Here is a 27,766-nt window from a genome sequence, read left to right as displayed (position 1 = left end):
AAAAATGATCCCCCATTCCAGCTCAAACTCCCTCCAAAGGCAGCTAGACCCGAGAAAGAAGTTGACCCAGAATATGAAGAGAAGATGGTGAGTGTTTTCATGGCAAAACATGCTGTAGCTTTTTATGATGTTTGTTTGTGGCTTGAACTAGATCAGCACAGTTACAGGGAGTTATTGCAGACTGGATGTGTCACATAAGAAAAGCAAATAAAGATTCACTGAAATGTCTAGTCCAGTGTGGTGTTTCTCAAAGAGGCTGGCAGTGGGTATTCAATGAAGAACATGAGAACAGAGGAAGCAGGCAGTGGTAGTTCTGTTAAATACTGCTTTACTCCTCCAAGTGGGTTTGTGTGCATGCTTTCTGGAGTTGGAGGCTGTGGTTTTGATATGTAGTCATTGTCAGTGGATTTTTGTGGGCTTTTTTTTTTTTATTTTTTTTCCCCCACATGTATTTCTGTTTGCATCTTTCCCCTCATGTAGGTTTAGTTATCCATACCCTCCTCTGGTAAGGAGTTTCTGTTCAATTACATTTTATATTTAGAGCTCTACTCTTTTGATTTTTGAATCTGTCTCTGCTAGTTTTATTTGATGACCTCTTGAATCATGTCAGAGGCATCCTTAAGCTACTCCTGAAATCAGAGAAATACTGAAGCTGCCTGCTTCTCATATAAAACCATAAATGTTTTACATGTTGATATGCCCCATAATATATATCCCATGACAATGCAGATAGAGGATCTGTCCATGACACAGGTGAAGGGAGCTTGTTACACTGGAGAGGGGAGAGAGTAACAGTAACTTCTGTGTTAGAAAGAGACAGAAACCAAGGAGGGCATCATAAGAGATGAGTTTGAGAATGGCTTGAGTAAATTTTAGTTTCACAGTTTTACATGCTGAATTTACATCCTCCTAAATGAGTCTTAGTTTAGTTGTTTTTAGAGGCAAAGGGTCTCAAAAAATCTACCTCTTATCAACTATGCAGTCGTGAGCTAGACCTTTACTGTTTATCAGGACATGCTGCTTACACCCAGCCAATAATCTTGCAGGCAAAAACATGTATTGTGGCATTCAGTGTAGAACTTTAGCAGCTATGGTTATCTTGCCAAAACAGTCTTGGTATGTTTAGTTTAATAAAAGTCTCTGAATGGATATGTTCTTATCCTATATGGGCATAAACATCCACAGCTTTGCTCCCCTTTAGATTTTTTTTTTTCCTGAAGTTTTACTTGATATTTACAATTCAAGTTATTTACACAAGTGGTTCAGAGCGAGGGAAGAATAATAGTAGTTTTTTTCTGGGCGATCTTTGTAAAGACGTTTATTCTCTGGGAGTGGTGCACTATGAGAAGAAATGCGTTGCCCTCAGGTGGCAAGAGCGTGTATTGCACATCGGGCTCGTGATTGCTCTGGTTTGTGTTGTGCTGCTACAGCACTTTCACTTGCATGTGAGTTACCTGCAGAAAAGCTTTTTTTGTTTGTATATTTCTTAGAAACGTTATGGAACAGAACTAGATTCCACTTTTGTAGTTTATATCAAGATAAAGCTATTTTCACATAACTTATGTCTATAAGTAGTACGGTTTTACCTGATGCTTAGAAAATGCATAGAGAAACTGATTGTTCTGTCAGACAGCATTTGCATTTTATTATCTTTTACTCAAAAATGGTGATGTGTTGCCTTTTAAGTACAAAGAAGGACACATCTTTTGCTGTGTTGGTGTAGTGAAGTGCATCTGCTGTGTTTATATGGCAAAACTGAAACGACTGAAATTTGAAATCTGACAGCAAACTTCAGTGAAAGTAGCATTGAAGTGGTGTAGCTGTTAGTTCAGTCATACTGCTAAAAGCAGAGCCACCACATTCTTGTCTTTGATTAAATCCTGATAGCCTTGAAGCTGATGAGGTTTTGCCACTGACTTGAAGGTTAGGATTTCATCCTAGATCAGGACCTTAGTTTTTTTCTCTGTTGTAGCTGGTCCTTTAAAGCATCCCTTCTCCATTGCTGGTTGCACTGTGCAGACTTAATCTATACAAGTAAACTGGTTTGATGTTGTTTTACTAATCTTTGAGTTTTGAATGGAGATGAGTTGCTGGGATGAGGTTAACAAGTCCTACCACATCTTCCAGATTGCTGTGGAATTCATGAAGGACCATTTAAGCTACCACATATTACACCTGAGTGCTCTAAAGCAACCCATGCTTAGCTGTAAGCTGAAGCAGCTCAAGAGCTTCTTCGTGGTGCTTGTAGCCCTTTTGAGTTGGCTAACAGGAGGCAGATGGTGTTGTCCTTCCTCATATAATTTGTTCTCACAAGTGTTTGAATTCTGTTTTTTAATAAAAATACTTCTTTCTGAAGAAAAGTTATTGATTTTTCTTTTTAATTCTCTCTCCACTTTGGAAACCAGAAAGCAGATCGAGCAAAAAGGTTTGAATTCCTCCTGAAGCAGACAGAACTTTTTGCACATTTTATTCAGCCTGCAGCACAAAAATCACCAACATCTCCCTTGAAAGTCAAGCTGGGACGGCCACGGATGAAGAAAGATGAAAAACAGAGTTTGATTTCAGCTGGGGAGTATGTTTTATTTGTATTTCTAAGTTATTAAACTTTCAAACAAATTATGTGTTTTAAATACCTATTTAGTTAGTAGCATAGAGATTGTCTTTTAAGTCAATCCAGAACTTTTCCTCTTGGTGCTGTATCATAATTTCTTTAAAAGCTGGTATGGTGTATGAGTGCTGATCCTTCAGTGTTAGGATGACCTGGGATCAGGAATGCACTTTTAAAGTAAATTCCATGATTTTTGCCACTGCCTATGATTTGTTCCATACTGTGGGGTGCTTTTGGAGCAATGTGCTCCAGAAATGCACCTGATGTGTGGCAGCTGCAAATGGACGTGTCAGTGGGACCAGAGTGGAGCTACCAAGTTAAAACAGGACAGTGTGCACGTGGTGGGGATGTTGGATCCTCAGTACCAGCTGCCTCACTCCACCAGTCTCTATTAGTAATTCAGGCAGAGCCTGCATGTGGTGTTTGAGTGGTTTTCTAATTGAGTATGTGATTCTTCTGAATGATATAGTTATCAAGTAATTGATTCTCAGGCCACCACTGATGTGTGTCTTGTATTTCTGTGTTGCTCATTAAAAGGTACCTTAGAGAACTCATGGTACTTGTTGTCAGAGTACAGTATGGCTCTGGAGGAGGCAGCTTCATACCAGCCTTCCTAATTAAAGCTGGAATGAACCGTAAGGAATAACTTATTAACAGGATATGGTTTTGGTCAGGGTACTAGAAGATGCATATTGTAGATCAATGATTGTTTCTGTTACAATTTGTCTCTTTTGATTTTATAGTCAGTGTTCTGAAATTATTTCATATAAACATGAATCTTGGATTATTTCTTCAGTTATCGTCACAGACGCACGGAACAAGAGGAAGATGAAGAGCTGTTGTCAGAGAGCAGAAAAACATCCAATGTGTGTATTCGATTTGAGGAGTCTCCTTCATGTAAGTATTGTATTGACACTCTTCTGATTGCCTTGATGTAATTAAAATCTGAACAGATCGCAATTAAAATTTTCCACTTAGAATTAGTATTTTTCTACTTAGAGGAATCTTACATTTACAGATGTGAAAGGAGGAACACTAAGAGATTATCAGGTTAGAGGTTTGAACTGGATGATCTCATTGTATGAAAATGGTGTTAATGGCATTCTGGCAGATGAAATGGTAAGCAGTAATCTTTTGGAATTTTTGGGGTAATTATTGAGCAAAATTCAACATTAAAGTGCTTATTGTATTTAATGCAGAATGTTGTTTACTACTGCATATACAACAGCTAGATTTGTCACAACTGGTATTGTTGTCCCAGAAAAATTGCATTGCAAACATTTGTGCTGCAGTTTGCTTGAAACAACTTAAGTGGCAGAATTATAGAGTAGGCAAATTGTATGAAACTTTCCATCTGCTATTTCATTTCAGCAGGTTTCTTTCCCCCTCCTCTCTGTCAATGCAGGGTCTTGGTAAGACTCTGCAAACAATAGCATTGTTAGGCTACCTGAAGCATTACCGAAACATCCCTGGGCCACACATGGTCCTGGTGCCAAAATCCACCCTGCACAACTGGATGAATGAATTCAAACGCTGGGTTCCGTCGTTACGCGCCGTCTGCCTCATCGGAGATAAAGATGCCAGAGTAAGTGCCCTGCATCTCAAAGGGGGGTGTGTGTTATTGGTCAGAAATGAGCATTTGGCTATGTGGAATGCTCCCCAAGCTACTCCCTTAGTTACAGTGGTTTTTAGTAATCTTTAGTGGTGTTGAAGATGCCAAATGTTATGCTTGTAACTGAGTTAAAAGTGCACGTGAGTAGGTGAATTGACTGGGATAGAAATAGAGCTGTCTGACTTACCTCTTCTTCTGTTGTCTTCCTCTTTGATTTTTTTGTTGCACCTGCTATACATCTTCTTGATCTCTTCTGTGCTGACATTGTGACAGTGTTTATTAATTTTCCTTTATAGTCCTCACTTTGTTAGTACTTTCCTCACTTTAAGTGACTTCTCCTACTCTTTACTTGTTTTATGTCTCTGTCTTGCCTTGCAACTAAGATGCTGTTGTAGGGCTTTTAATCTTCCATAGTGAAGGCCTTAAAATAGATACAGGGTCGTTTTCTAACTTGAAGGGGATCAAGGAGCTGGATGTTCCTATGAATTCTTTGGCCCCTCCTATGGATTGCATGGCTGCCTGTTACTGCTTGAGAGTGGGGAGGCTCAACAGGGGGATCTGGACAGGCTGGATCAATGGTCTAACATCAGCTGTATGAGATTCAACAAGGCAAAGTGCTATGTTCTGCACTTGGGTCATAACAAACCCCTGCAGATCTCCAGGCCTGAAATTGTTCCAGGAGAAGGTTAGGTCTGATGTTAGGAAAGATTTCTTCACTAGCTGATGATCTGTCTGTGCCTAAAGTGCAAAAGATTGAAGGCTTTTGTCAGAGGAACTTTCAGTTACTGAAACAATGCTTTACATGATCCTTTTGTGTAGTACCTTTGCACATCAGTACTGCTGGCAGAGATGGGTCTCACTGAATTGCATATAAATTGTTCATATTTATAAATAGTGTGCTAATTCACTTGTTCTGCTTTAGGCTGCTTTTATCCGTGATGTTATGATGCCTGGTGAATGGGATGTTTGTGTTACATCATATGAAATGGTAATCAAAGAGAAATCTGTCTTCAAAAAATTTAACTGGAGGTACCTCGTAATTGATGAAGCCCACAGAATAAAGAATGAGAAGTCTAAGGTAAACTCAGAATTCTTTGATACTCTGAAGATAGTTTGGCACAAGATTCCATCTGACTTTAGCAGATTAAGCATTAGGTGTGGTGTTTTTTAAAGCCATAAGCTGTAAGATAGAGGGTGGTAAACATGAATAGCATGGGTAGCTCACTGTCTTTGAATTTAGTTGTCATTGTTTCAAGTTTCAGAAACTGATGAAAAATCGTTATACTTCCATGTACATGATGATGATAACTATTTGTTGTGTTTCTAGCTGTCAGAGATTGTGCGTGAGTTCAAGACAACAAATCGATTACTGCTAACAGGAACTCCTTTACAGAATAACCTCCATGAGCTGTGGGCATTACTCAATTTTCTTTTACCTGATGTCTTCAATTCTGCAGATGTAAGTTGAGGTTTGGAAATCCAGTCTTGTTATTTTGATTCCCAGGCTATCTGCAGAAGAGAATGACCAGCCTAGTAAGAGACGTATGAATTGGGAGACCTGGATTCAGCAGAAGCTTTGTGGCTTACCTAGCTGTAGACTATTTTTTTTCCTCTAGTTAAAATGGTGTGTTCTGTAGTGCAGGTAAAGCCTCAGGTCAGTAATAGCAAATGTAATATTTTAAGTAGTTCAAGTATTATGCAAAATAGGAAAAAAAAAAGGGAAAGCAATGCAGAATGAATAATCTGAAGCATCCAAATAGGTGCAAGCTTTTTTTTCATTTAGAATTTGAGTAATTTTTCTCCTCTTCTACTGTTAATGATTCCTTGTATTTCTGTTGCTTACTTCCATTGGTTTTGCTCTGCTGTCCATCTCATTTACTTAAGGATTCCAATTTCTTCTTTATGTTCGTGCCCTATCACTACACAAGCCCTAAGGGGAAGAACTTGGACACTGCAGTGATGAGCATGGAAAATATTGTAAATTAAGCAGAGTAACTTTTTTTTCTGTGAAGTTACTCAGTTGAGTGTTATAACCTGCTGAGGAGCTGGCACAGAATTGCAGCCTGATTTTTCTTTCACTCATAGAAGTCATTTGTTTCAAGATTTATGTCAGTCTCAGCTGGAGTGAAGGATTCAATATGTCTGTTAAAACTACAGATGATAAAACTGTTCATACCCATTGTGCTGTTTCTCACCACAGGATTTTGACTCATGGTTCGACACTAAAAATTGTCTTGGTGATCAGAAACTTGTAGAAAGACTTCATGCTGTAAGTAATTAAAGCTGTAATCATGTGTCATCCTTAGCATACAGAGGGTAAAAAAGAAAATGTGATTATTTCCCCCTTCATCGTGAAGCTGAGAAGATGAGTGTGAAGGTATTTATTTTGGAATGCCCAGCAGAATTTTCCTGTATTCAATATTGGAAATTACTATTATAGATACTGCTTTTTCTAAATTTGCTCTTGGAAGCAGACAAAATCTATACATACAATATGAAAATAAAGAATTTTGAGATGCTTTTGAGACCGTTTATCACTATGAATAGTATCATGCTAGTTGAAGTAAAGGCATGCCTTTACCTTTTGTTTTACTGTGCGTGAGATAAAAGACATTTTTCATTGTACAGTAACAAATCAGAAGAAAGTACAGCATTGTTATTCTTTGAAATACTGGTGTATTTTGTGTATGCTACTAGTGGAAATGAAATAGAGCTTCTGCTAAAAGGTAGTAGATTTTATAAGCTTATGGGTTTGGCCCTTGGGAAGACAACTGGGATGAACATGGCAATCTTTATGTACTGTTACATACTTATGTGTGAATTTGGCCTGTTAGTGGACAACATTATCTTGCAGACTGGCAGAATTTTTCTGAAGGAGTCACCATGTCAGTAGTATATATTGATTACTTCTGAATATGTATCAGATAATTGAATGTTAACTTTGAAGCAGTCGATTTTATAAATTTATCTGTAGGAAAACTCTTAATTTGTGTAGGTTTTGAAGCCATTTTTATTGCGTCGCATAAAAGCTGAAGTAGAAAAGAGTTTGCCTCCAAAGAAAGAAGTAAAAATTTATCTTGGGCTCAGCAAAATGCAGAGGGAATGGTAAGTTATTTACATGAAAGTAAGATTCTTTTTTGATAACACTACAACTCTTCACACTTTTTTTCTTGTAGCTACATGTTAAGAGGTTTAGATGAAGTCTATTTATAGCTGTCTTTGGGGCTTTTTTAGGGATGCACAAGTTACAAATAGCTCAGGAAGGTTAATGAAAAGGGTTGAGAGGAAGAAAGAAAACTATTTTCCCCTTTTCTTAATTTTATTTGAAAGAATATGTGCCTACTAAGTATCCTATTTTGATCCAAGTATGTATGCAGCAGTTTAAAGTCTGAACTGAAATGAAAAGAAAACCTTGAGGAGCCACATACCCAGAAGAGATGTGAGAAAAGGAGTCAGGTCAGTGTAGCAGCTTCAGTCAAATAACTGACATCTTTAATCCACTTCATAGTCCTAAAATGGAAGTATAAGATAAGCCAGTAAGTGACAGATCATTGTCATTCAAATTGCCTTTCATGGTTAGATATGGACTTAAGTCCTTATTATCAGTCAGATATTTTCACCAGGTTTCATAATACAGATCTTTATCATATAAGCAAAACAAACTCCCACATCCAGAAATAATTGGGATATTGCAGGCTTTTACTCGTGTTGGAAGTATTAAATAAAACCTGATAACTGTTCAAAATTGCCTGTAAAACTTCAGGTATACAAGGATCCTGATGAAAGATATTGACATCCTGAATTCAGCTGGGAAGATGGATAAGATTGAACATTCTGATGCAGCTGCGGAAGTGCTGTAACCATCCCTACCTGTTTGATGGTGCTGAGCCAGGCCCCCCTTACACCACTGACACCCACCTCATCACTAACAGTGGGAAGATGTTAGTGCTGGATAAACTGCTAGCCAAACTCCGGGAGCAGGGTGAGTGCTGCTGATGGAGAGTGGGGACTTTCAGTTTTCCTCCAGTGAATGCATTTTTTAGGGGAAAAGTGGTTTTTGTTGAAAATCACTTTTCTGTAGGTCTTAACACATGGAGGGAAGAGAAATCTTACAGGAATGATGAGAGACTAATATGACAAGCAGGAGGAAAGGAGGAGCAGAGCCTTCTTTCTGTTATCTTTAAGAAAATTTCTGATGGGAGGATTAGTTTGTACACACCAGCTATCAGCTAATTATGTTAAGTGTTCTGTTTCTTCTGCTGTATGTTTCTTCTGTATAAATTATCAAATAACTTGTCTTGAGAAGTTAAATCAGTGCTAGAAAAGTAACTCCAGAAGACTTACTTAAGTTAGGTATAGTACAGAATATTTCACATGAATTCTTACTCATGCTCTATAGTAGGCTCAGTAACAAGATCAACATGAAAACAAAACCCACGACAAAACCTTCTGTGTTGTTCTTCAGGTTCTAGAGTTCTACTTTTTAGTCAGATGACTCGCTTGCTGGATATTTTGGAAGACTATTGCATGTGGCGTGGGTATGAGTACTGCCGGCTTGATGGACAGACACCACATGAAGAGAGAGAGGTGGGAAAGTTGTATAGGAACAAGAAATGTCTTTGTTTTACATGTTAGATTGTTAGACATTATTTACATTTACATGAGTAGCTACCTCATTGTTCTAAGCAAAAATGCTACAGGTCAGAAAAGGCTGCTGGGGTTAAATGTTTTTCCTACTTGAAGCCTACAGTAAAGTAGGTTACATTTCTTCCTTAAATGAAAAAAAAGGTAATATTTTGTGGACTCAGAATGGATTTTGCCACCTGTGCAAGCCTACAGTTTCTTACTTCTATAAAGAAAATTAGTTAGGGTATGAAAATTCTGCAAGTTTCCAAGAAATTTCATTAAAAAGCCACAGAGGTATTCAGAGCTTGTTTGAAAAGTCTGATATTTCAATGCCACCTATTTTCTTTTAGGAAGCAATAGACACATTTAATGCTCCCAACAGCAGTAAATTCATTTTCATGCTGAGTACCAGAGCTGGAGGTCTTGGAATTAATTTGGCAACTGCTGATGTGGTTATTCTCTATGATTCAGATTGGAACCCTCAAGTAGATCTACAAGCCATGGTGAGTTATCTCCTTAATGCACATTTGTTTGTTAGAGTTGTTGTTCTCGTTTGAAAAAGTGTTTCCAGACTTTGCTTTTTCTGTTACTTTTCTTAAGGAATTGAGTAAAAAAGGCATGAACAGAATTATGGAAGAAACTGTAGATTTTTTCTCTGGAAATGTCTTAATTATTTTCATAATTGAATACTTCTGTCAAAATACTGTATCAATATTGTTTATCCATAGAATTAATTGTAATGCTGTCTTTCCAGAAGACAAAAGTAAATTAATAACAGATGTCTGTTTCCAAAATAATAGCAAAGAATTAAAAACATGCAGCTTTATATTCTTCCCTTTTGGGAGCTTATGCTGTTGCAACCCACCTTGTTTCTGCATAAGTGTAAAGTTATGTGATGGTGATGCTAGGGGAGAAAACCCACCTTATCTTTGGGTTAAACATACTAGCCAAAATCTTCTCTTTCTGAGTGCCAAATATGAAAAAAAAAAAATGAAGTCTATAATCTCTTTCATGTGGAATAAAAACATGATCCTTCTTGCATGATTAGGAGGGTGGGGTGTTTGTTCTCTAGTTGCATTTTTGGTTGGGTTTTTTGATACCCTTAAACACATCAGATATTTACTGTAACTTATCCTTTTCATATAAATGTTGACTACTAGTAGCAGACTGACTTCCTGGAAGCTAAATGTAATTTGTGAGCTTTAGTAGGATTTTCAGGAATAAATTAGTATTATGCAGGAAAATAAAAGATTTAATAAGTCATATTTAAAGGACAATCAGAAAATGCTGGTGCCAACATATTGAAGGCCAGTTAATTTAACTTTTTTTTTTTTAAGATGATGTCTTTGCTTTCTGGAAAGCAAAAAAATAAGTTTTGTTACAAATAAGTACAGTCATGCAACCTCAGCTGAGGGTACTGTACCTGTTCTGTGTGCTGCATGTTGGTCCTTTTCTGGAGCTAGGTGGGGACAGCTCAGGTACTGAAGTTGTGGCTGCATGGGCTTGGCCCATGGAATTAATATGGAATAAATATGCTCAAGCCAGGGATGCAAAACTTTAAATACCTGTGTCAACTGAGAGAATCAGTTTGAAAGCATTGCAGATGTTTGTATTTGTATACTGTTGTGTCTCCCTTTCTCAACTGCAGTCTAGACAGACATTTAGTGACCTTCATTTACAAGGAGGTAGATACTTAGTACTATAGAATGACCCAAACTTAAAAGGTGTGATAGCCAATTATAAGTAAATATTACTATGCTGGTTTTATGTTTTTGCATACTCTTGGATAAGCAAGGAACCAAGAAGCCTATGCTAGTTTCAGTCTGCTGTTTCTGGAAGTTAACTGTCTATTGCTTGAGATTTTGATGCTGAACACTCCTTAATTTATGTTTGTTAGGACCGTGCGCATCGTATTGGTCAAAAGAAACCAGTACGGGTGTTCCGACTAATCACTGATAATACTGTTGAAGAGAGGATTGTAGAGAGAGCTGAAATAAAACTGAGACTGGACTCTATAGTTATACAACAAGGTATCAACTGCTGTATATGTTTGTCTGCAACAGAATTGTTCAGTCCCTGAGAATGTGGGTTAAGTAACTGTACAAAGGTACAGTGTGAGAGAGAGCAGGCCTTGTGTATAATAGCAGTATGCTAAATCATCCTGAGACTCTTCCTCATTTCTTCAGCTGAAATTTTGGAAAAAAACCCCTAGTTTTTCTAAATAATGTGGGCATAGACTTCTACTAAGACTCTAAATGAGGAAAGCAAACTGCAGCTGAACAAAAATTGCTTGGTTTTTGCAGTATGTTAAAAAAGAAAAAAATACATGTTCCATGACAGATAAAAATAACTATATAGATGTACTTGTTACCATGTATGAATTTACTGGACATGAAACCTGCTTTGTGGGTTAGTTTAGGAGCTCTTGGAAGAGTAGTTTGTCAAAACCTAGGGTTCTCCAGCTAAGTTTTGAAGGCTGTTTCTATTTCCAAAAGGGTGGGCTACAGAAAGGCTGATAGTAAAAATTTTGAGGGTCTGTGAAGAGAAGTGAAATTTTGGGACAGCAATTAGAATTTTGGGGAAAATATTCAGAGATTTGGGTTGAAATCAGTGAAGTGATTGTTAAAAATATTAAGTACTTCTCATGGTTGTTACAGAATATTTTGTAATTTTCATCTTGAAATAAAATTTTGAGCTTGAAAGTTCAGCTAACTTTCTAAAAATAACATCTTAAACAATTTGAATTATATGAATGTCACACATTTTTTATTATGGCTTGGTCCAAATTTGTTAGTTACATTTTTCACTGAATATTTTGTAATTTTCATCTTGAAATAAAATTTTGAGCTTGAAAGTTCAGCTAACTTTCTAAAAACATCTTAATTTGAATTATATGAATGTGACACATTTTTTATTATGGTTTGGTCCAAATCTGTTAGTTACATTTTCACTGAAGTTCCCAATTTCTGTTTTCAGCTCAAGTGAAGTGTCATTTTTTTTTTCTGTACATTTCTTCTATTTTTCCTTTCTTGTTCTGCCAGTGAACTAAAAATTCCACTGTTTGCATGGTCCTATTAGAATTTTTGTATTATAACTTTCAACATGTTTCTTCTCATTCTAGGGAGGCTCATAGACCAACAGTCTAACAAACTGGCAAAAGATGAAATGCTGCAGATGATCCGCCATGGAGCCACCCATGTGTTTGCTTCCAAAGACAGCGAGCTGACAGAAGAAGATATAACCACAATTTTAGAAAGAGGTGAAAAGAAGGTTAGAAAACAGTTTTGTGCAGAATTCAAAATGTGTCAAATGCTAAATATATATGCACAAAATAGAAATTAAATCTGATTATGTACATCTATTTTTATGTTCAGTTATTACTTTTTGTAAATTTTAAAGCTTATGAAAGTTTTTAAGGGGTAGAATTACTGAGCTTTAATTCTTTTTAAAGTTCAGACTGTGCACCAGATTCTGTTTATTTCGTGGGGTTTTAGGAAGATGTAAATATTATGCCAACAATTCTAATAGACACAAAACCTTTAGGGAACTTTATTAGGGAATAGGTAGCTCTGTGGAAAAATGAACTACCCTTTCAGCTCCAAAGAACTGGGCATAAATTTCATTTAAATTTAGAAGTTAAGCTGTATAGTTGTAGGGGTGCATCCCAGCATAATAAATTTATTTTAATGGAAAGTTTTGGAGTCTGTTCAAAATGGAAAAGCACTATGGGCATCTCTCCTTATAAGAAAGATGTAAGTAAAAGTTTAAAGCAGAAAAAGACACAGAATGTTTTAATAATGATGAAAACTGTTTTTTTAAGAAAGGTAAAACAGTTCGAGTGAACCTAGAAGTATCTTGGGCATAAATTTCATTTAAATTTAGAAGTTAAGCTGTATAGTTGTAGGGGTGCATCCCAGCATAATAAATTTATTTTAATGGAAAGTTTTGGAGTCTGTTCAAAATGGAAAAGCACTATGGGCATCTCTCCTTATAAGAAAGATGTAAGTAAAAGTTTAAAGCAGAAAAAGACACTGAGAATGTTTCAATAATGATGAAAACTGTTCTTTTTTTAATAAAGTTTAATAAAGGTAAAAAAGTTTGAGTGAAACTAAAAGTATCTTCCTGTGTTTTTAGACAGCTGAAATGAACGAGCGATTGCAGAAAATGGGGGAGAGCTCCTTACGGAATTTCACTATGGACACAGAGATGAGCTTATACAACTTTGAAGGTGAAGATTACAGAGAGAAACAGAAGGTAATTTTTTTTTTTTTTTTTAAAGTCTTGAAGACTTCAGAAGTGCAAGCATAAAGACCACACAAGAAATGTTATGGCTATAAAGGTTATTCTGGAGAATTAAGGAGCTACAGAAAAATTCACTTAGTTCTGCAGAAGTGTCTGTATTATGATTTTTTGTTAAATTAGCTTTCAACCTTACTGTTTTTCTTCACAGTAAAATTTGATAATATTGGTCAAATCTTATCCTTTCTACAGCAAAAATACTGCGTTGCATTATACTATACTGCTGCAGTCAGTATTATTTTACTGCCACATAACCAAGGGGAAAAAACAGGCTTGATAATGATTTCAGATGTGAAACTTAAATCTAAGTTTTTTACAATGAAGGTTTTAACCACAAGCATTAGAGTGAACCGTTTGTACAACGATTTACCTAATTATAGAAGAATAATCTAGGCAAAGAGCTGTGTTACTCAGGGTCCCAAAGTGTTACCTTTGCATCTGTTTTGTACAGGATGTATATTCAAGATACTCTGAAAGTCTTGTATGGAATCAAATGTGAACTCTTTAACTACAAAATGCCCTTCTCACCCAGATTTCTTGCCAATTTTGACAAACACTTAGGGAAAATATTTAATGAGAATAGTGGGGTGCATGCAAATACATGTAAGATTTTTTTCTAACATGGATAATTACGTTGCAAGAAGTCTGCTAAATGGAGTATAGTCTTGAAATATGATTTAATAACTTTAATTCCAGTAATTTAGTCAAGATTAATTTACTGCTAATGGATTTTTTTTGTCAATGTTGTAGCCTCTGTAGAGGTCCTTCATTGTGATATTTAGAGGAGAAGCAATTCACTCGTATCACAAGGTATTCTAGAATTCCCAGCCTACGTCCCCAGTCCTTCCATTGTTTTATTAGATGGAATCATAACCATACTCAGCTCTCTGAAGCAGAATACTGGAAAAGGATCTGTCCATGCCACTGCACTGCCTTGTGCAATACCTTTTCTGTTTAAATACCTATTAAAATCAGCTATAACTCCCAGCTTGTATTTTGAGCTCTGTTGTAGTATCCAAATTGAGCACAACCATTAGGTTTGACAGGGAAAAATACGTTCCAGTTTTGCAGTGCCCCATCAGTCATCATTGCTGTGACTTTAGGAAAGCAGACAGGTACTTTAACATCTTTTTGTTCTGTCCTGCATGTAGCTGAGCATGATGGAATGGATAGAGCCTCCAAAACGAGAGCGCAAAGCTAATTACGCCGTTGATGCTTATTTCAGAGAAGCTCTACGTGTTAGTGAACCAAAAGTCCCAAAGGTAAGAGGCTGGGGAGTGTGGAAGGGGTTTCATGTTGCTCTTTTGCTCTTCTCTCCCACACTGTCTGTTGCTCTCGCCCTATATTGGTAATAAAATGAATGTCTTTGCCAGGGGATAGCTTGCCACTGCTATTGAATTATAGTAGTTTAATTGCACAGAAACCAAGCTTATATAATGTTAATGTGTCTGTGTGTTTTTGAAGGCTCCACGACCTCCAAAACAACCAAATATTCAGGATTTCCAGTTTTTCCCACCACGGTTGTTTGAACTTCTGGAAAAAGAAATTCTGTATTACCGTAAGACTATAGGGTATAAGGTAATGCTTTTTTCCTCTTCACATTAGTGAAATGTAGTTGTGCTCCTGTTTCAAGATTTACTGCAACCTTGACAATGGCTAAATGAAGTAAATGAGACAACAGCTAAAGTACATCATTCTGGTCTTATTTTTCACAAAGTGCTTCTCACTGTGAGGGGAATGTCAAAACCTCTATTCCCTGTTCTGCTGCAGAGCAGGAAAAAGTAACCTGTAATCCCTTCCTTCTTTAAAAATTTCATGTTTCTGTGTCTGTATTTTGTGGTGTGCTCTTAACAATAAAATAGAATAGAAAAAAGTTCTGATGCATTGTACACTTCTCAAAAAAGTGATAGGTGGTCTAAGGTGAGAAAATAATTTTTGCCTAACATGAGATCACCTCCTAGGGTGCAGGGGTGTTTTTTATTATAGCTTTTGTATGTCTTGTGCAGAAAGTAACTTAAGACAATATTGAATTTGACTCTGTTGATGTTACTTGCCTTCATATCAATTTTTCTTGCATTTTGCTGGGTATAAAGGTTTGGGCAAGTCTGGCTGTATTACCATTACAAAAAGAAAACCAGACAACTGACTTAGGTTTTCTTTCCTACTGTGCCTTGGTAGAATTTCTTTCTCTTCCTTGCTGATACTACTGGACAAGCAGTGTACATGGATTCTGGTTTTATGTTGATTTTCATTGCTTGTGCCAGTATTGGCTGAGTAAATCAAATGGATCCTGTACTTCACTCATGCAACTCACTTTAAAAAGCTCTGTTTCACAGCAGGTTGCAGCCAGAAGAAATCACATATAAAATGTTTTGGAGAACATAAACTTGTCATATGAAAGAATGGATAGGAAATTGATGTTGAAAAAGAGAATTAATATTAGCAAAATATATTTTAAAAAGCAGAAGATGTTTTAGAATCTAGTTTGAAGCAAAAAATTGTGTGGATGACAGAACAAAATGAAGAAGAATAAATAACTTAAAGAATTATTCAATTAATACTCCAACAAATAAAGATGAATTGCTAATGTTGACAATATGCATGTAAAAAGAAGTGCTTCAGTCCTGTTAATGAAATCTGTTGGACTGGATAGGTTGAACTTTAATACTTGTCTCCTTAAAAACTTAGTATGCCTGTTTACTGGTGCTGAAAGTGTTAAATATGATTAAGTTTGTTCTGCTTTGGAAGTATAACTTTCCATCTGAAGAGTTTATTATTAAAACTAAAGACTACCATAAACAATATCAGAAGGTATTGAACAGAGAGCTAGCTAGTGACCAAGTTTTGTGTCAGTCTTAACTCAAACCATCCAAGCCAAGATGTTGAAATCAGCTTTTCACTTCCCTTGCCTTGTGCTGCAGGAATATTTAAGGTCTACAGAGTCTTTACTGTATACTGGTTACTGACTTGTTTGCTGCTGTGTGGTCTGAAATTGTAATACATGGTTTGAAGGTCACAAATATTAAATAGGTGTCAGTGTGGAGAGGGACAGATAAAATGTTGCTAGGCCTTATGTAATATTGTCTCCCTGGTCCTTACTTTAGCAGTGTGCACAGCTGGCAGAACTTGGTATTTCACTGTGTTCATCTAGAGATCTACTGTTTTTCATAAGAGCACATTCTTAGCTAATGACAAGTGTCACTGAAATTGGTGACCTGTGCTTACACTAAGTGAGCCTTTGCCTCTCACAGTACCACCAGAGTCATCCTGTGTGGAAAGGGTGGGCACAGGGCATAAGAAAATTGTAACACCCATTTGACAAAACTAGACCTATTTTTGGGAGGAAGTGTTGAAGCAATAGTACTCAAATATAGGTAAAACATTTGGTAGCTGTACAGATCAGTGCTTTATTATTTAGTAAAATTTTTTTTTTACATGTGTTCTACAGCATTTTCCACTGAAATTTCTTAAAGAAAAAGTTATTAGGACTCTGACTTATAGGTGAAGATAAAGTTTACATTAAGAGCTTGTGAGACAAGGAACACGCATAGATAAATGTCAGTATTTGTTACATCACCTTGTCTTGGAGGATAGTATTTTTCATTTTGCAGCAGTGTTACAGATAATGATGAAAATCTTATTACTCTGCTTTGGTTTCTTCAGGGTAACCAAGGTGTGGGGTGGTGGGGTGGTTGTTTGAGTTAGGATTTTTTTGTTCTGTCACAACAAATGCTTAATGGATGTGGACTGTGAGTTCTGTGAGATCTAAGATGTGCTTATGAATTATAAACCAAGGTTAGTAGGGAAGTGTACAGTCTTTTTAATAGTATTACTGCACTGCTGCTTACTGATACTCCTGATTTTAGGTCCCCAGGAATCCTGACCTCCCAAATGCAGCTCAAGTACAAAAAGAGGAACAGAAGAAGATAGATGAGTCTATGCCTCTGAATGCTGAGGAGACTGAAGAGAAAGAAAAGCTTCTGACACAGGTGAAATAAAACCAGCTGAAGTATTTGTCTTTTCTATTATGTAAAATAGAGACATAAGCACAGGAGAGCTACATTGATGTTATAGAAAGAAGAAAGTACACAACATGTGGTGATTTGGTTTTGTTTTGAGGGACTTTTCCTGGCCTTGATGAAGTTAGTATCTTGGTCACCTATTCTTTCCTTGGATGTCTGGAATGTTTTTGAGGCAAGGACTTGTACAGTAGATGCACTACCCAGCAACACATGAAGAAATCCAATCAGTGGGTTTCCTGTATATGCATCTACCTTGCATGTTTTTTTTATCAAAAGGGGTTTGAAACAGAGAGGACAAGCCTCTGGAAATACATGGCATTGACACAGGCGTGTAAGACATGTCACATCCATTGGTTTTGGCCCAGTTGTGTTAGTTCTTGACTTTTTTTGGGTTGTTACCCTGGTGAGTAGGCTTGCTAGAAGTTAATTGAGGAGGAAGGGGTGTCTCAAAGTTATATGGTTTTTTGATTCAGAAAATTTTCTGTAAAAGATCTGAGTGTAGTGTACCTTGAGAAGAACCTTTCAAGGTCACTATTTCACTGTTAATTTAATCTCGTTATAGCAGAGGAAATATTTATGCTGATGCTGGTGTGTGTCAGTACTGCTGTTAATGATTAAAAAGGAATGTTTATGTTGTGCTCCTGTGAAGATGCTGTCTTAACTGTGGAGCAAGCTTATTCACCTGGAGAACTGACAGAGTTCCTTTTAAATGTGTTTTTGTGCATTGCATCTTGCTTCACTGTTGTTCAGTTATGTACTGAAGCAATCAGTCCCAAACAAATTTTCTGTTTGACAGTACTGTGGAATTCCCACTTGTTGCAGCTCCTTGGACTAGGGATCATTTCTTGCCATACTTAGGCTTTCATCCAACTGTGTGTCTGGTTCAAGGCTTGTAACTGTCCCAAGCAGGAGTTTTTGCTTTAGGTAGTTGTACTGCTCTAAGAAGTTGTAATGACATATGCAGTGGTGCACCCTGTACTCCTAAGACACTGGTTGCTTGCATCTGCTGAAGGGTGACTTCAGTAAAATTACAGTAACCTGTCATTGAGCTTGTTTCTTTGGAGAAATATGAAGTGAAAAGTTTTAAAAAACAAGACTAAAAAGGTCTTACTAATGCCTGTGGAGTCATGCGCAAAAATAACTCGTTAGGCTTTTAATGACTCAGTAATAAACCCTGGGTAGTACAAGCTGATGGAAATCTTGAAAGACCATTAACCACTGTAATTAGGTGACTTTGCCAGTTGGAGCACATCATACATACATAAGACAAAATTTTGCACAATGTTTCCTTTCTACCTGGTAATGTTTTTGATCTCTTGCTACTTACAGGGTTTTACAAACTGGAATAAAAGAGATTTTAATCAGTTTATTAAAGCTAATGAGAAATATGGTCGTGATGATATAGACAATATTGCCCGTGAGGTGGAGGGAAAGTCACCTGAGGAGGTCATCGAGTATTCAGGTTTGTGATAGTCTGAGAGGTGTTTCTTAATCCTGTGGGATCACCATGATTTTTGCTACATCTTTTAAAATTGCAAGATGAAGAATTTAAATGTGTATAAGATTTATTTTTTTTTTTAAAGTATTTGGTTCTTCTCAGAAGACTTAATTCAGTTACAAATGCTAAATTTGCAGCATAAAATGCCTTCAGCTGTTTATATCCCTCCTTAGTCAAAGTTTAGAACTTGGCATAGTTAATTTAGGTTGACAACATGATCTTATGGAATCATGAAGTTGCCTTCTAGTCATTTATGTTGCAAGTATATTTGCTATTTTAGCTAGTAGACTCTGTCTTAGATAGCTACACTATGCTTCAATTGATACAGAGTTCTTCCTCTTTCATCCATGAGTTTAATTTTACTAATTGCCTTCATAAAACTTGAATTTGCAATGTTCATCCTAGAACTTAAAAAGAAAGAGCTTCACAAGAGTTCCTTTCAGAGTGTTTAGCTTATTTTGGATTGGCTAAAAGATGTCACTGCCACAAATTACTAGTTTTTATAACAGGTAGACTAAGTCTCTGACCTTAGAGTTAATGAACACTGAAATGTGGCTGTTTCACTGTGAGACTAGAGGCTCTATCTTGTTTCACCATGGTTAGGAAATCTATCCTTAAAAGTAATTTTTTTTCAGAATTTTACATGACTACAGTTGTTGAATGTGGACTATGTTGCAGTTGTTACTAAACCTTTGCTTACAGTTAATTTTTAAAAACATTGAATTATGTGTGTGCAAGTTTTTCTTGGCTGTCATAGTAAAAGAGAGGGTATTAGCAAATCTTTCAGGATTGAATGGAACCACACACTGCATTCCTTTTTTTGCTGGGGTGACTCAACTGAGTAAAGTAGTAAGAGAGGAAAAGATTTTATTTAACAAATCCTGTTTTGTGTTTTTAGCTGTTTTCTGGGAACGCTGTAATGAACTTCAGGACATTGAGAGGATTATGGCTCAAATAGAACGAGGAGAGGCAAGAATTCAGCGGAGGATCAGTATCAAGAAAGCCCTTGATGCCAAAGTAATCATTGCTGGTTTTTTCTTTTTTTTGCAGATGACTTATTCCAAATTCCTTCAGAAAATGAATGGTTGGGGATGGCAGGTTTAGTTTTCTAAATAGCATATATAGTATACAGTGTACCAACAATATATCCTATGTGTAACAAGTCCTTGATGTAATACTGCTTGTTTAACAGTCCTTATTTCTGTTTTGCATTCAGATTGCAAGGTACAAAGCACCTTTCCATCAGCTGCGTATTCAGTATGGGACAAACAAGGGGAAAAACTACACAGAAGAGGAAGACAGGTTCTTGATATGCATGTTACACAAGATGGGCTTTGACAAGGAAAACGTGTACGAGGAGCTGAGGCAGTGCGTGCGCAACGCTCCTCAGTTCAGATTTGACTGGTTTATCAAATCCAGGACTGCTATGGTATGTGTCAGTTACAGGGACTCAATCACTCCATGAAGTATCTATTTCCTCTTTTTTTTAAGCACCATCAGATGAAATTTGAGTTTGTCCCAGAATATTGGAGTCTAGGAAATAAATCCTGAAAAGAGTAACTTTGTTTTCTCTCATTTCTCCTTTAACAAAATAACCTTTTCCCTTAGTACAGCAAACAACACCACAGAGCTGAAACAAACAGATCAGAAAACCTGCCAAGCTGCAGTCCCACGTTACCCAAAGGGATTACAGCAGGAGTAGACTATGGTTACAAATATCCCTGTTACTTTTATTGCAAATGAAAAGTTTTATCCAACAATGTCTTATAAAATATGATTTTTTAAGCACCATCAGGGGCAATATTCAGAATTATAGGGCAATATATTAGACTGAAAACATCTGAATTATATACTGGGAGAAAAAAGGGCTTTTTTACTACTGATAATTTCTAAAACCATGAGGAAATTTAGTGATTTGTGTAAGAGTTAAGGTTTAAAATGCACTTTAATTGTGAAAAAGTATTACAACATTATTTATTTTTTAGCTATACTTCTCTGAAGATTTTGTTCATACTTAAAGCATATAAGCAAGTTTGATAGCAAGTAGACTAGTACTCTGTATTTTAGCTATGTACTTTTTCTTTGCTTGAAGAGCAGAGCCATTCTTCTTCAATTTTGTCATTAAGTGGGAAGTGATAACACCAACAGAAGCTTTGGTAGTTGCAAATAATAAGCTACATAGGTACCAACCTCAGAAAATGGGATTATTTGAATGATAAAAAGCTGTTAGCTCTGCCCTGGAATTGTTGCTCAAAAGCCCCCTGATTTAGCTCCTTACTCTTAGAAGCAGAATTTGTAAGTATGTGCACCTTAAGACACACACATACTTCATGTGAGCATATTTATATGGGAAAAATACACTTGGGATTTTTTTATAGTGTCAGAAATAACTTCATCTTACTTGTGATGTGTGAGCTGGAAAAATTCTTTAAATTTTTTTTAATATAAACCCATATTGGTCAGAGCTGATACAAAAGTGGAGCACACTGTCCCTTACATAGCTGTCTTAAGTTGTCCCCCTAGTCTTGTAAGCAAATTTCTGATTAACAGCTTTACAGTCATGTAAATTAAATACAATCTCATATACAAATAGGGATATTTTTTTTTTTAGCAGTTTAACCTAGCAATTGCAGAACCACAGTGCATTATTTTTTACTGTCCTCATTTCCTGGCCTCAGGAGTTGTTTATAAAATGTTCTTTTGGAGTTCAGGGTACTTTACTAAGAATAAATAAAACATAAGATATTTTAAATGTATTTGAGCAGGTGGGAATATTTGCTTTTCTCAGTGTTACTTATAATTATGCAGTACAATTTCTGCTGGATATTTCACCAATTAAAGTGTTTCTGGATAGTGCAGCAGTTAGCCCTTAATTAAAAGGAATTACAAGCTTTACTTGAGAACATCTGTTTGAAGAAATACTGGATTTCAAAATTAAGTTCATAAAGAGAGAAACTTCCAATATTTAGGCTGTTACAAAGCTTCTTTTAAGTTGTCTGTGGAGGAATCCATTTACGTAAATCATCAAAATGGGTACTAGAAATTAAAAATGCAGCTTGACATTTAATATTAGTTGATGAATGGTTGAGTCAGAAGTAGAGTTAAATATTCAATTTAAGCCTTCTTGCAGATCCTTATATTCTTTTTAAGGGGGATAGGAATCATTTGCTAAAGTGTAGAAATATGTCCTGTGGTGTCTAATGCTGAAATGGAGGCACTGGGACTATAGTGAGTCTTATGTTTGTTTCTTAAAATTCTATCCATTAACAGTAATAGTTTTAGATTTTCTGCTGTTACAGAGTGGAAAAAGAATAGTGTGAAAATACAAAGCTGAAGTAATCTTTCACTTTCAGTGTAATTTTAGTTTTCTGAAGTGTTTTTAATTGTCGTGATAGGTATGGCTTAGCAGTTCATAACTGTCCATTGCTGATACATTTTGTGTATTCAAGTAGCCTGACATTTGGGGCAGTACCAATTTCTATGGGTCCATTTTGTATTAGCTTGGTAGCTTTCATGAATAAGTATGCTGAAAAGTCACTTGTTATCAAGAGTAATGACCTGCTGAGTGGAAATGCAAATCTTTATCAAGGGGTAAATAGGAAGTTTGGGGAAAGTGATAACAGATAAAACTTCTTAGAATACTGAAATTCACTTGTAATCTCAAAATTACCCTTTATTATACTTAAACTGATATTAAATGAGATAAAGGGCATCATAATTCTAAAAAGGGCTTAGCAGGCTCTTGGAGAAAAGTGTTCTACTAACCACTAGATGTCTCTTGAATTCCATGTAAATAGCTAATTTATCTTCCATCTTATTTCTGTTTCTTCTCCTTATGAAGATTTCTTTTAGGAAAACAAAACGTCTGCTTCGTTTATTTATTCCAAAACCAGATGGTTTACCCAAGATGTAAGTTTTCAAAGAGATTGAGCGTGCCTAAAATTGTAGGTGGTGTTTTTTTTTTTTTCACTTGGGCACAGAGATTTGCATTTTTAAGTATAGTTATTTTTCTTTTGTCTATCCATGTGGGAAGAACACAAAATGTCATGTCAGTCATGAATCATGTATCTGCTTTCTGAAGTCATAAACAATGCATATTCTCTTTACTTTTCTGCAAACCCCAAGTAGTATAGGACAAATGAGTCCTTTTTAAAGACAGGAATATCCAGGCCTATTGACAGAACTTGGGATTACTTTCCCCTCCCAATTCAGCATCTCTGCCTTCAGTCATGCAAAAGGTGATGGTTCAGTGCTTCCATCTTATTTATTGCAGTGCTGGGCTTTATAGCTGTGAAGGGGTGAACAAAGTACATATCTCTTTCCATCCTAAAGAGAAAAGTACAGGCCACACTGAATAAAATCTCATCTCTGAAGGTGCAAGGCATTTTAAACTCTTCAGTGTATTTTTCTAGTAATAAAATGAAATGGCTCAGTCCATACTGAAATTTCAGTAGCTCAGTGCAGGATTTATCATTCAGGTTCTACCTGATGGTAGGTGTAGAAGAAACTTGTGTGCATGTCCCATCTTATGGGCAACTGCTGCTATGATTCTTCAGAGAAAGCAGAGTTCATCTTCTGTCCACGGCATGTTCTGGAGTAGTAGTCCATCTGGAAAGTCTAACCATGAACTTTTAGACTTCAATAAATGTATTTATGCAAGTATATCTCCACAGGAGAGAGGAGGATTTTTCACTATATCTTAGATAAATACATGAAGGTTATTTCTTAGTCCTTTCTGACTAAATTCTTGTCTTGAATTTAACACAAGCCAGTTCCTCATACACTAGAGATCTAGCTGGTAGTTATTATGGAGCAGCTTGTCATAGGTGTTTACCTACCACTCCTCAGCCTTGAGTGCAATGTATGTGAAATCAAATAATGTAAAAGGCTTCTGGCTATTGACAGTTATCTTTCTACTTCTGTCTTTTACTTTTTTTTCACTCTGTTCATCTCTAGAGTGGAAAGTTTTGGGATGGAGGCTCTTTTTTTCAGTGTTTGGGGATGCATTGTGTGTTGGGATGGCTTGCACTCAAGTTTTCTTAGACTTGCCTTTTTATCTGCAGACTTGTGTGTGTGGAATTTGGGGGGTTTTATTGGTTGAAATGAATTTTTGCTCCAGCAGGACTGGTGCATTCTAGGGCACAAACATGGTACCCTAATTTATGGTTGAACCAGTACTGGTAGTTTTGGGGTTATCTTTACATGGATGTGGAAGAAATTACTTATAATACTGTTTGTGCAACTACATGCATGAGACTGGAACATTTCCAGTATGGAGCTGTAAAGAACAATGTCCTGAAAAATTTAGGGGTTTTGGTGGTAACAAAAATGCATGTGGTACACAGGTTTCCTTGTGTCTACTCTGAACTACAGAGCTTTTGCTCAGGGCCATGGAGCACCCTTCAGAGAGGAATCAGTGGAAACTACAGAACTTAAGGAATATGGTTAAGCTTGAGGGTGTTAATGCTTAAAAGATAAGTTATATACCTGACTATTTCAGAACATTCATGCATTCAGGCTGCATCATTTTCAGTCACATAACCTGGCTGAGGCAGTATGCAGGTTACAGATGCTGAGAAAATAAGAGACTAATTCTGGGGCAGAAAGGTCACCTGCTCACCTCATTGCAAATAGATCAGTTAGTTGCAGGTTAAGATTTATGCTTGTGGTTCAAAAATTGCTTCTGGGTATACTAGAGATAAGACACTTTTTTTCCAGCTTTTTTTTTTTTTCCTCAGAAGAGAGCTTCCTGCTTTGAGTTGGAAAGGAAAGCCCATGGAATCACTGTTCTTAATGTACATAGAATGTGCTGAATAATTATAATAGAAACTAAAACTATCCTGTATTTGGTTAGAGATCTCTCTTCTTGAGATGAGATACAAGAAACTGTTTAAGTCAAATGAGTTCTGTAACCAAGCCAACTTTTATTACTTGCAATGCAGATAGTTTTACTTTTGCATTGGAAATATATTTTAACAATATAAATCACCTTAGTGCATTTAATCTTGACCACTTTCAGATGGCTTGGAATTCTTGATGCTAAAAGCATTTAGAGCCTGTACCTTTTGGGTGCTGCTTGACTAAAAATGCAACAGTGAATTCATGATTTAAGACTGAGTAGAATCATAGAATCCTTTAGGTTGGAAGGGACCTCCAAGATCATCAAGTCCAACCATTGAGCCATTAGGGCTCTAAAGTCCTCTGCTAAAACAGATCAGAATCTGTCAGGGTTAGAAGGGACCACAAGGATCCCCCAGTTCCAACCCCTCTGCCATGAGCAGGGACACCTCCCACTAGATCAGGCTGCCCAGAGCCTCCTCCAGCCTGGCCTTAAAGACCCCCAGGGATGGGGCCTCAACCACCACCCTGGGCAACCCATTCCAGGGTCTCACCACTCTCATGGTGAAGAACTTTTCCTCATGTAGGTTCTTGCCAGTTTGGAGCTCTACACTGTCTTAGCACAAAAAAAAAAAGTCTGTGCTACAGGAAAGTATTGCCTAAGGTAGCTTTGATTCCTTTTCTTTCTGCTATAAAGATAACACTTGAAGATCTTGTTTCCTAAAATGTAGCATAATAGGCTGGCAGGCTGTAATTTGCTTCATCTAAACAAGAGGAAAGATCAGATCAGTCTTTTGGGGTGCCAGTGTGGAAGATACAGACAGTCCTGAAAATTCCTTGTCAGGAATTTGAATATATCAGTAAGTCTTGTTATTTATAAAGAAGTTACACTAAGGTAAAGACAGATGAACAATAGCTAAGCTAAGCTTACTAGTACAAGAATATTGAATGTTTTTGGAAAACAATTATTTTGGAACTAAAGATTTTTGAACATATGTAAATGAAAGAATTTGTATAATTGAGAGAATTTGATGTTTTCTGTTTCCTTAGGAGTTTCAGAGACGCTGCAATACTCTCATATCATTAATAGAAAAAGAAAATATGGAAATTGAGGAAAAAGAGAGAGCTGAAAAGAAGAAAAGAGGAGCCAAAGTTACAGCAGTATGTTTAGCAGCACTTACTTTACTTCTAGTGGGGCAGAATTCAATTATACTGTCTTAGAAAATGAAAAATAACTGCAGCCCCTGATTGTTTTAATATAGACCATTAGTTGGGGGATTAAACTGAGATATTTGTCTATTTACAGGTCTCCTAGATTTTATGGAGGTATTCCCAATTCATAACATTTTGGGGCTTTTTTTTGTTGAAAAGAGTCTTTTGTTTAAGTAGCAGAGGAAAGACTCATTTTGAGATGATGTAGCACTGGCATCCATCTACCTGCATATTTATATCATAAATTTGCTTTAATTTAATCTCAGATTATTTCTCCCCTACATAGTAGCCCCTGGAAGAAGAGATGATAAGAAGTGCTTCTTTTATTTTTAAGAGTTGTCATCTTCATAACAGACTTCCATATAAGTCCAGGTCCTGATCTTTTCATCCAGTTCATGGTATTCTGTACCAATGAGGCCATGTAATGATTTCAAAAAGATAAAAAGGGTAGCAGAATTGTGTCTAAATCAGGGATTTTTTTTATCCTTTCTACATCCTACAAAGCCAAACTGAACTTTATATTATGTTAGGGTCACTTACCTTCTTCTTGAATAATTAGTTGTGTACTTCAATTATTTTTTTTTTTTTTTTAATACCAGTATGTAATTGAATGTATAATTTTTTTTTTTCCCATTTTTAGTCACAGAAAAGAAAAGCAGATTTGGCTACTGAGAACTCTGGAAAAAAAGATGCTAAGAAAGTGAAGTCGTGAACCTGAAAACTGAATGCTAAATATAAAACTGCCACTTTCTTCTCTCCATCTACAAGTATTACTTGCCAACTTCTTTGTATTCATGGTACTCTCCCCCAAATCCCATGGTTAATTTTGCAAATTTTGTATACGTTACAATGTCTTTCTTTATCTAAAATGTGTAGCTTTATATCTTATGCATTCCAGTATTTTTGTGTACTGTATTTTGTGAGTTTCATGTCTTTGGCAAATTCACTCAGTCCTTGTTTTTTTGAAGCTTGTGCTGAGGTTTTAGCTTTTATATGTTTTATATGCTGCTGCTTTGAAAGAAATCCTAGATTCTATAGCTGTATTATTGTTGTTTCGTATTTTAAATTTATATGGCTGTTGGAAAATAAACTGACTTAATTATTTGAAGAAAAATATACTGCAGCTTTGTTTTCCCTACCTTTCCCTTTCCTGCATAGCTACATTTAGAGTGAATGTTAAGGTTTGTATAATTGTGCCTTCATCATTGATCAGATTTTTTTTCAGAGGAGTACTTAGGATCAGGAGCATGACAGAAAAACAAAAATCTAATTAGACTGACAATCTTGTTTGCTGACAGCATTAAATTGACATTTTTCTGTGAAATGTCTGAAAGGAAAGCCAGGAAATACTTAATGTTTTAATTTTACTTTCTTTATCAGTGGTTTCTGCTGGGCTTCCTACATGCTTGAACAGAGTGAGGTGTTTTTCAGAATGACCTGTGGGTGAAAACTTTTCTATGCCTAATAAACTGAAGTGGGCAACTGACAGCTTTGTTTTTTAAGTAACAAACAAAATAATTAATCTAATTGCTCAGCTGTGCTGCCTTGTGCTGGAAGATCTTTGTTGGTCTAATTATCACTGCTAACTTTTTGCTTTTACCTTTGATTCAACATGTCAGTCAGAAGCAATGGGGATATGTTATGGAGTGCTCCTTTTTAGTTTTTCTATTTTAATGAAAGGTTGGAAGTGTTGGATGTCTGACTCTTTTTTTGACTTTGCAAGAATGGCCTTTATTAAGCAGGTTCATAGTTTCTGCTCACCTTGGAGTGTCTGCCTTTCCCAGATCAGTAGAAGAGCAACTGTGACATCTAATGTTTTACTTTAATCTTCTGTCTCTGATCTGGTGTTTAGTATGGACCTTGCTACAGTGAGACATGCCCTCATAATGTCAAGTCTAGATTAATGCAGTGTGCTTTACATGGTACTTCCCTTGAAGACTACTTATAAATTTCTTCTGGTACAGTTTGCTTCCTTCTGTGGTTTGAGGTGTTTTGAGGTGGAAATAAAAAGGCTTTAAAGTTTTTTGTAGTTTATGCTTTGCATTGGGTAC

General features: G+C 36.4%; 1 protein-coding gene across 1 annotated transcript; it reads left to right on the top strand.

The window, feature by feature from the left end:
- On the top strand, nucleotides 1–26,823 carry LOC103770922 (probable global transcription activator SNF2L1; the record flags this gene model as incomplete). Its single annotated transcript, XM_008938199.1, is given in 24 exon segments — nucleotides 1–87; nucleotides 2,406–2,572; nucleotides 3,405–3,505; nucleotides 3,627–3,727; nucleotides 4,014–4,193; nucleotides 5,143–5,298; nucleotides 5,548–5,679; nucleotides 6,421–6,489; nucleotides 7,216–7,325; nucleotides 7,984–8,043; nucleotides 8,045–8,202; nucleotides 8,686–8,807; nucleotides 9,197–9,349; nucleotides 10,744–10,876; nucleotides 11,968–12,116; nucleotides 12,981–13,100; nucleotides 14,297–14,407; nucleotides 14,610–14,723; nucleotides 17,012–17,134; nucleotides 18,497–18,629; nucleotides 19,564–19,682; nucleotides 19,882–20,094; nucleotides 25,554–25,664; nucleotides 26,356–26,823. Coding segments are annotated over 24 exon segments (2,994 nt in total), but the record flags the coding sequence as incomplete, so codon positions are not given.
- Nucleotides 26,824–27,766: the final 943 nt, after the last annotated feature.

The sequence above is a fragment of the Merops nubicus genome, unplaced genomic scaffold (assembly GCF_000691845.1).
Source record: "Merops nubicus isolate BGI_N331 unplaced genomic scaffold, ASM69184v1 scaffold2744, whole genome shotgun sequence".
Classification (NCBI taxonomy): Eukaryota; Metazoa; Chordata; class Aves; order Coraciiformes; family Meropidae; genus Merops; species Merops nubicus.
This window is presented reverse-complemented; position numbering and strand designations above follow the sequence as displayed.